The 9510-nt window shown below is 59.5% G+C and overlaps 2 protein-coding genes across 2 annotated transcripts in view; one reads left to right on the top strand and one right to left on the bottom strand.

Annotated features, from left to right (window-relative positions):
• Positions 1-283: 283 nt before the first annotated feature.
• LYL1 (LYL1 basic helix-loop-helix family member) lies at positions 284-4778 on the top strand (the record flags this gene model as incomplete). Its single annotated transcript, XM_082652248.1, has 3 exons — positions 284-615; positions 699-790; positions 1638-4778. The coding sequence occupies 3 exons, from the start codon at positions 284-286 to the stop codon at positions 2051-2053; spliced, it is 840 nt and encodes a 279-aa protein (XP_082508374.1). The 3' UTR covers positions 2054-4778.
• Positions 4779-4830: 52 nt separating this feature from the next.
• Positions 4831-9510, bottom strand: part of NFIX (nuclear factor I X) — a 91429-nt gene continuing 86749 nt past the window's right edge. The window contains 4 exon segments of the mRNA XM_082652249.1: positions 4831-6464; positions 6467-6522; positions 6525-6590; positions 6593-6635. Coding sequence (XP_082508375.1) covers positions 6405-6464; positions 6467-6522; positions 6525-6590; positions 6593-6635 — 225 coding nt within the window. The 3' untranslated portion in view covers positions 4831-6404.

Raw genomic sequence — 9510 nt, 5'->3', positions numbered from 1 at the left:
ACAACTAAGGCCTCATGGGTCACAGACAGCTCAGAAGCAGCATTGCTGAGCTCAGTGCTGCCCAGCACCTCAGTGGGCACCTCCTGTCCTTGTGTTGGACCCCCTCCCATGTCCTGGTAGTTTCTGGGCCCACCCTGCATCTGCCTTTGCCCACTGAACTGCCACCCCCTCCAGTCTTCCTCCCATTTGAGGGCTCTGTTGGGCTAAGGGTGGGGGGTGGCTTCTGATTCCCCCCTCCCCGCTGGCTTCCTTCCTCCCACAGGTGAGCACCCCCTCGGGGTCCATGTGCCCGCCCGAGGCCCAGGCAGAGGTGGGCCCCACCATGACCGAGAAGGCCAAGATGGTGTGTGCCCCCAGCCCAGTGCCTGCCCCGCCCCCAAAGCCTGCCTCCCCTGGGCCCCCAAAGGCGGAGGAGGTGGGCCACAGAGGCTCCTCGCCACCCAGGCTGCCCCCTGGCGTGCCAGTGATCAGCCTGGGCCACACCAGGCCCCCAGGGGCAGCCATGGCCACCACGGAACTAAGCACCCTCCGTCCCCCGCTGCTGCAACTCTCCACCCTGGGAACCGCCCCAGCGCCCCTGGCCCTGCATTACCACCCTCACCCCTTCCTCAACAGGTCAGTGGGGGACTGGGGCCTGGGGGGAATCCGGGGTCAGGGTCCTTACCCACAAGGCATTAGTGACCCACGACCCCTTACAGCCTCTACATTGGGCCGGCAGGACCTTTCAGCATCTTCCCTAGCAGCCGGCTGAAGCGGAGACCAAGCCATTGTGAGCTGGAGCTGGCTGAGGGTGAGTATGGGTTTGTGTTCGCCCAGCCACCTCTGCTGGGGCCCACGTCTGTCACATAGCCTTCCGCAGGGAAAGGTTATGTGACATCGCACACAGACATACACAGGACAGCCCACACAGGGGCTCAGTACTCAGGCAGGTTACGCCCACGTGCAAAACCCCAGAAAAATGGCCAGTTCCACACAAGCGCAGCCACCCAACGAGCCACAAAGGGTCGCGGCAAGACACAGCATGGCATGGGGGCTTCAAAATGACAGCCACGCACATGCGCAGGCACACAGGAAACAGCCACGGGACAGCAACCATCCAAGAGACAGCCACACAAGAGAGAGAGTCACAGGACCGCAACCACAGCCACTGAGGTCCATGGCCACACAGGAATTAGCCACACAACCACACGGCAATGATCACACACCACAGCCATTTAGATATACCAGGAGTTCACAAGGCCACCTGAGACATGAACGGCACCACAATCACTGGGAGAGAAACTCTCAGAATGAGAATGAGGACCATAGGGACAGCTCCCCGGACCGGCAGCCACACTCCCTAGAGAATTTCAGCCCTTAACATCAAGGTGTAGACAGAGGTACAGAAGGCTTCAGTTGTCTGCAGCTTGGGCCTGTGACAGTCCTTGTCTAGGCAGCTTAGAGGTGGGGCTGCGGGGGCTGCTAACTGGCAGGAGGGCTACACGTGGATCCTACGTGTGTATCCCTTGGGTGGAGAAAGGCCCAGCTCCCCGCCGGGGATGAAGTCCCATGAGGGTGCTGGGAGTCTGGAGTAAGGGCAGGTAGGGGTGCCTGCCTCCCCCGGGCCATGGCGCCAACCCTGCCACTCCTGTCCTCAGGGCACCAGCCCCAGAAGGTGGCCCGGCGCGTGTTCACCAACAGTCGGGAGCGCTGGCGGCAGCAGAACGTGAACGGCGCCTTCGCCGAGCTCAGGAAACTGCTGCCAACGCACCCGCCCGACCGGAAGCTGAGCAAGAACGAGGTGCTCCGCCTGGCCATGAAATACATTGGCTTCCTGGTGCGGCTGCTGCGCGACCAGGCAGCGGCTCTGGCCGCAGGCTCCGCCCCTCCAGGGCCCCGCAAACGGCCGGCGCACCGAGCCCTGGACGACGGCGCCCGCCGCGGGCCTTGTCGCAAGGCCGAGGTGGTGGCGCGCCCGCAGCCCGCGCCCCCAGGCAGCCCCGATGGCAGCCCCGGTGGGGCGGGCCGACCCATCAAGACAGAAAAAGCGGCTGTGAGTCCGGAGGTGCGATGACCTCCACGGTGTCGCCTCTGAGCCGAAGGGCACTGGGAACTCAGCCCAGGGCCGTCCAGGAAGGGGCGGACGACGCTCAGCGCCTGCTCTGGAGATAACTCCCCCGAAGAAGGACCAGTGAAGAGTCCCCTACAGGGGAAAGGGCCCGGGGGTCTGGAAGGGCGACCGTCGCCCCCAGGGGCCCTGCAGACCCTTTTATCGCCCACCGCCCGCTGGAAGTGGCCTTGTCCGCGTACCCCTCCCGGGGGAGAGGCCCGGGAACCAACACGTCATCGGAGCGGTCATCGGACCCAAGTGGTGCCGCATTTTTACGTGCTGGGGTCACCGAGGGAGGTGGGGAGGGACCGGAGAACCTACTCCTTTCTCACCGGCGCCCCCTCCCGGAGACCAAGAGATACGCGCTCCTCGACGGTAGCGGCCGCCGGCCTGGCGGGAGGAGAGAGGCGCAGAATCCATGCGGCGGCCCCCCCCCCCCACCGATCCCGAAACTGTCCCGCACGATCGCGTTAGCGAAGGCTCAGGCGCTCTTGCTTTTGTTTTTCTTTATTTCTTTATTTCACATACACATTAGCCATTCAATGGAGAAGCCGGAGAGAGTCAGGCAAAGATGGTATAACAGAAGCGCAGTGACGGGGGCGGGTTGGGGTGGGGCGGGGCGGAGAGGGAACGTACGGGCTGGCTGCCTACTTGCATTCCGCTAGGACACTGAAAACCCAGAAAACAAAACAGACAGTAAACTACCCTTGTTTCTTATGTATCTCAGTGCAGAGACGGGGGTGGAGGGCAGAGAGGGGGAGACCAGGCTGAAGGAAGAGGAGCGGAGGGACGGGGACGCTAAGGGGGAAGCACACCAAATCCATTAGTACTATATATAGAGATACTCGTATATACTGCGTTTCTTAGCCTAAGAAGAAACTTGTTTGACGGGACGGGCGGCCTTTGCGGTCCGCGATGCTGGTGCTGGTCGGGCGCACGGATCTCCCGGGGCCGAAGCGGGGCTGGCCCAGGCTGGCTTGCGGGGGGAGGGGGGCGCCCCAAGGGTGGGTGGGGGGGAGCAGAGGCGGGGCTGGGGTGCCCCTCGGGCTCTCGATTGGGGGACGAAAGTTCTCGTGACTTTATTGCTCCTTTATTTTCTCTCGTGTGTGTGTGTGTCGGGGGGGAGTGTCCGTTCAGCACGGTCGGGGTGGGGAAGTGGTGGGTCGTCTGAGCCACCCGGCCCCTCTGGGACCCAGAGCGCGGCGTCCGCTCCGCCAGCACGGGGGTGAGAACAAGGCACTAGGTCGGCCGGCCAGCGCGGGGGCGGGTGTGTAAGGCAGTCGACGGGGTTGGTTGCAGGGTAAGGATGGGGCTGTGTGCGGGGCCGTGTGCGTGCGTGCGTGCGTGCGCGGGCCTGGGCGAATCGACCTGTCAGCTTGGCTGGTCCTGTCCTGGAGCGTCGAGCCTTCCCCGTACTCCCCGGAGGGTGACCGGGGTGGGGGTGGGAGGGTGATGTTGAGTCGCGGGCGCCGGGGAAGCGGTGGGGGGGCGGGGGAGGGGAGAAACTACCAACTTGCTGAGCGCGCTCCTGATAATGCTGGTGAGGGTCAAGTTGGCGTCTGGCTCAAAGAAGGACGCTCGGGTTGGAGAGGGAGGGAGGGGACGTTTGTTCGTTGGCATTGACCTCTGCGGGGGAGGGGCTGGGGACCCGCCGCCGCGCCCCCGGGCCCGGACGGGGATGGGGCGAGGAGGGGGCGCTGGGCCCCGGGGAGGGGGCGCCCGGGGAGACCCGCGGCCAGAGCAGCCCGCCGCCGGGCGCACGCCGCTGTCCCGTTCCGTTAAACTCAACAAAGAAGGGATATGCGTGTTCCTAACAAGTGCAGGATATTTAATTGATTCATAAACTTATGTATAATAGTTTGTGGGTTTTTTAAAACGTACTTTATAATGTAAGAAGCACCAGGGTTTTTATGTTGAATTATCTTTAAAATAATTTTCTCTCGTCCTTTTCCTTTTTGATCTTGTGTTGGTTTTTTAATGTCGAGGTGTTGTTTTTTTATTTTTCAATTCTAAAATGTGAACGTTTCCTTCAGCCCTCCCACCGAAACCGAGAACGAACGACGAAACAAATAAAAACCCCAGATCATCCTCGTCAACGCAGGAAAACGACTTAAAAAAAAAAAAAAAAGAACAAAAAAAAAAAAAAAAGGAAAAAACACTCAGCTTTCGTTACCCCCGCACAAGGCGGGGCAGGCCCGGTTCTTTTAGCGTCCCCAGAGCCGCGAGGACATTACAACAAAAATAGAATTTTTTTTCTTAATCTCTTAACATACAAAGATAGGAAAACTCTCTGATGCATTGCACTTGGTTCAATGAAAAAAAAAAAAAAGTTCATTTCCCCCATATATATTTTTTGTGGGTTTTTTCTCTTCTAACACGTCCCCACATCTCCTGTCGCCCTCGTCGCCCCTCGCCTGCCCCTCACAACAACACTTAGGAAAGGAGCGGCCCCCAACCCCCGTGCCCACCCCGGCAGCCCTGCAGGGCGCGCTCCCGCCCCGGCCCAGCTGGCCTGCAGCTTCCGACCTCGCCTGGGCGGGCGCCCCGCAGACCCCCGCCCCCGAGGACCCACCGCGCCCGCGGCCCCGATTGTCTTCGAGGGAAGGGGCGTGTGCGGCCGGGCAGGGGGGCAGGGGTCCCTTCTGCTCCCCTCTCAGCTCTGACCCTGTTTAGCCAACCAAACTGAAAAATCATTGCACTTTGACCGCGCGTCACGCCCGGCCCACCCGGCCCCCCACCCCCCGCCCTACTCCCCACGACCCCCAGGCTCCCGCGGATTCCCCTATCCCCTGCTTCTCAGACCCGGTCCTCCTCGAGGGCTGCACGCGGATGGGGGAGGGGCTTCACTCAACTTCCAACAAAAGCCACCCCTGGGGCCAGCCACCTTGTGGCTTCCAGCTGGGGAGGAGGCACCACTCAAGCTGGCCCCTTTTGCCCCAGGTAAGAGCTCTCCTCTCCTCTCCAGCCACCTCCCTCCCCTCCTTCCCTCCCTTTGCTTGGGGCCACAGCCTCACAAACTAGATTCACAATAAATAAAGCCCATAACCCACCCCTATGTGGTGCAACGTTGGGTTGATTGACTTTCAGAGGATCCTGACCTGTGCTTTGTGTTTTCATACAGTTAAGAAGGAGAGAGAAAGAGAGAGAGGCACAAGGACTCCAGAAGGGGGCCAAGATGCAGGGAGGAGGGAGTAAGGCACAGAAAGACAAGCCAGAGGGGCCAAGTCACACCCTGGAGGCGGGCTGGGCGTGCTCTTGCTCCCCTCCCTCCCAGGGGGGCTTCTGAAGACCCTCTGGACAGGCCCCCAACCATCCCTTGGGGGAGGAGGGGGCTGTGGTGGTGGTGGTGGGGGAGAGCTACTTCTTGTGGTGTGTTACCAAATTGTTCCCAAGTTGCTCAAATGGAGGAGTTCCCAATTGCAACAGCAAAAGACCGAAACAATGAATGCCCCACCCCTAAATAAAGAGTAAAGACATTACAGCTGAAATCCAGAGAGAAGTGGCCATGGGGGTGGCGTGGGGGAAAGGGGAGGCAGAGAAAGCTCCAAAACACTTTTGAAAAAGGACGACACCCAACACCCTCCAAAGGAACTGAAAGTCGGCAAGCAGGACGCCTACCTAGCGCGGGTGGCGGTTTAGCCAACGGCAGCGGCGGCTGCCTCGTCCTCCTCGCTCGACTCCGGGGTCCCCTTTCTGCTCCACTCTCCGGCCCGGCCACAGCAGGGCTGTCTGCGTAGGGGCAGGGGCAGGGACCGATGGGGCGGAGCGAGGGCACCTGCATGCGGGGCTGGGGTGTGGGGGCAACCTGGGGCCCACCTCCCCTCACGTGTAGCATGTCAGGACGGTGACCTTCCTGGCCTGCCTTGGGAGAGAGGGAAGAGGGACCTGTCCCAGGCTGGGATGGGCTGTCTAGAGCATTCCGACCTTTTCCTATGGACTGTACAGAGGGGTTTGGGGCCCGGGGAACTGCCCCTGCAGCTCAGGGTCGGGTGGTAGAACACCCTCCATTCTGGGAGCACAAAACTAGCTCCGGGAGATGCCCCCTGCCCAGCCGGGGTTGGGGGGCTTCTAGCCCGAGGGTGGGGCAGAGGGACATCGCGAGGCTACCCTGCCTCACCCGGTCCAGAGCAGCTGGGGGAAGAAGCCAGAGGCAAAGGCAGTGAGGGAGGGAGGGGGTGGAGTCTGGAGGGGAGAGCCCTCTGGATCTGCACCCCATCATCTTTACAAGCTGGTCCTCTGAGCTCCCTAGTGAAGCTCCGGCCCTAGTCGAGGGTGGGGTTCCCCTAGGAAGGGTGAGGGTGGGGGACAGGCCCCTTCAGAATTGTGCTGGTTGCTTTGTTTGGGGATTTTGCTCCTTCCCCAGAAGGCCGGGACGGGATGTGGGGGGAGGAAGGCAGTTCTGCATCCTTTCTTTCTGTCCTCTACTTGACAGAGTCCGTTTTGCATGTTTCTTTCTGCTTGGCTGCTGGTGCACAGCTCCACCGAGACCTCTTCTGAGGCTCTCCGAGAACTGAGCTGCTTCTGGGGGCCTGCAGGGGTCCCCGGGCTGGAGGAGAGAAGGGCTGAGTGGCTGACGACGTCTAATTTTTGCTTTTCGGTGGGGCTGGGCTGGGCTGGGGGATTTTTTTCCACGTCTCAAAATTTCTTCTCCCCCCTTTTGAGGAACCTCTTCTTTTCATTTTGCCATTTCTTTTGTCGATCTTATCAGAGGAACCAGGACTGAAATGGGACGAAAAAAGAGGCGATATTGAGAATAGCAGGGGCAAGTCCCTTCTTGCTCCCACCTGGTCCTGTGACTCCAGGCTGGTTCCTGAGGCCCCTGGAGGGTCCAGCTCCAGCAGAGCCAAGGACACCAACACCTCGTGCAGAGGTACATCCCCACTCTGTCGGTCCCTCCTATGGGGATCCTGACCCCCCAGGAGACCCTGCCTCCGGTGCTAGAGTCCAGCTGGCCGTCTCGTGGGTACCGTGCCCAGCGGGTGAACCCCGTGGCTGGCACTGGCACAAGCACAGACCTGGGATCTGGCCATGTTTCCAACTGTTTAGGTTTTTGTGGGGGTCCTGGAGGGTGGGGGAGGATGCCAGGCTACAGCTTTTGTCCCCAGAGGGGTTTGGGGAGTGGTGTGGGGGTAGCCCAGCTTCTTGCTGAGTTTTCTTTCTGTCTCTTTGGATTAAAAGCAGAAATTCCCATCTGCATAGCTCAGCTAAGGTCCCACAGCCTGAAAGTCTGGGGAGGGGTGGGTACCACATGGCTTCAGTCCCTAGCAGTACCAGGCCTGGGGGAAGGGATCAGTAGCCCAGTGGGCTTGATCTTCTACCCTCCTGGGCGCCACGCCCTGTGGAAGACCTGAGGCTCCCTCGGGTGGGCATCGCTTCCCTCAGGGTGCCAGCAGGGGGCGCCGCCTTCCCACAAACAGGCTCTGGCAGCCACTCAGTACAAAACACACCTAGGGTGGACCCCTGGGAACTGGGCTGCCTGGCAGAACCCTCCACAAAAGGCTCTGGCCCCACCTCATGGCCAAGGGGCGGGGCAGGGGGTTCTCCTCTATGGTCTACAGTGCCTGGGTATGTCTGGTGGTACCCTCGGGGCAAAATGGTGGTGGGTGGTCCCTGAAAATGCATCTTGGGGCCTCTCTCCTGCTCAGGGTCACAGACTCAGATCTGCAGAGGCCAAGCAGAGCTAACTACAGAGCATGCACCTGGTGCGGACTCATTCTATCCTCACTCCAACCCTGCACAGAAGCCAGGTGAAGAGAGGGTGGCTGAACTGCCCAAGGCCACACAGCCCACAGGGCCAAGCTGGGACTCAAATGCAGCGGGCAGCTCAGACTCAATGCTCCTAACTGCTATGTGTGGCGTGTTCACAGGGAGGCAGGGTCTGTGGTGACCAGGACACCAGCACCTTTCCAAGGCTGTGGCCAAGGCTGCCACATCAGGGTGAGGGCCTAGGGTGGCTAGATCAGCCAAATTTTCAAAAGAAGCTTGAGGGGCTTCCCTGGCCGTCCAGTGGTTAAGACTCTGAGCTTCCAATGCAGGGGGTGCGGGTTCGATCCCTGGTCGGGGAACTAAGATCCCACATGCCATGTGGTACGGCCAAAAATAAATTAATTTATTAATTTGAAAAAAAAAAAAAAGAAGCTTGAAAGTCCAGACAATTTCATGTGAAATTTTTCCAATATTTGAAACACTTGTCTTGGTCACACAGATTATGCCTACAGCCCTCAGGCTCTGGTTTGGAACCGCAGGCCATGGTCCACCGTGAGATGGAGACATCAAGTTTTAGAGTTAGAAAGGGCCTTGGTTATATGAGATCATAGATGTTTACTAAACCTATCGTGGCAGTCATTTCGTGATGTATGTAAGTCAAGTCATTATGTTGTACACTTTAAACTTATACAATGCTATATGTCAATTATATCTCAATGAAACTGGAAAAAAGAAGAAAGACAGGGCCTTGGAGATCATCTAGAACTTTCTGGGACAATGGAAATATTCTCTATTTGTGCTGTCCAATGCAGTAGCCACTAACAACGCATGGCTTCTAAGCTCTTGAAATATGGCTAGTGTGACCAAGGGACTAAATTTTTCTCTAGTTATTTACTTTAAACAGCCACATGTGGCCAGTGGCTACCACACAGGATAGTGCAGATGGAGGGCATTTGGAAACACGGGGGTTTGGGGTTGCCACAATGACTGGGGGCACTGCTAGCATTTACTGGGTGGGCAGAGATACTACACTTCCTGCCATGTACTGGACAACATGCAGAGAGGAGACCTGCCCTCCTTTGATGGAGCTCCTGGAGCACCTGCCCAAAGTTCAACCCCATCGACTGATTTTAGGCCAAATGGAGGCTCATGGGGGCCTAGCAAGGTGTGGGGGAAACCCGGGCCTGAGGCATTCTCAGAGTGGCTGGGGGAGGGCTGGTTCAGCCGCCAGCTCCCAGGCTTCGGTCCTGGCCGGAGGAACAGGGGAGCTGCCCGGGTGAGCCCCCTGTCCCTGCAGGCTCGGGTGTTAGTGTTCTCTGGGACACACACACCCCTTCCCGAGGGGAGACTACACCAGAAGCCTTACACTATCACCCTGGCTGTGAGCCTGCCCCTCCCCCTTCCTGTGAGGGAAGAGGCCGGGGACAACCAGTGCAGGGAGGACCTGCTTGGCCTCAATGCCCTTGGCAGGCCAAGCCGAGGCCCCAGACTGGCCCCGTTGGGGTCTCCTGAGCTGCACAGTGGCGGGGGGCGGGGGGGACGTGCTCAGATTGAGGGGCCCTCCCCTCAGAGGAGGAAGACTCTGGTTCCAGGCCTGGAGTCAGGGACAAAGACAACTCCGACGGGACTCCCCGGTGCCTCCCCACGGGTCCCAGAGATGGGGGATCTGCTGGCAAGCACGGAGCGGCTTTTTCTGCTCACCCCTCCCTGCTTCC

Source organism: Grampus griseus (assembly GCF_964374135.1).
Source record: "Grampus griseus genome assembly, chromosome: 3".
In the NCBI taxonomy this organism is placed as follows: Eukaryota; Metazoa; Chordata; class Mammalia; order Artiodactyla; family Delphinidae; genus Grampus; species Grampus griseus.
The sequence above is the reverse complement of the archived record's forward strand: the minus strand, read 5'-3'. Positions and strand labels throughout refer to the sequence as shown.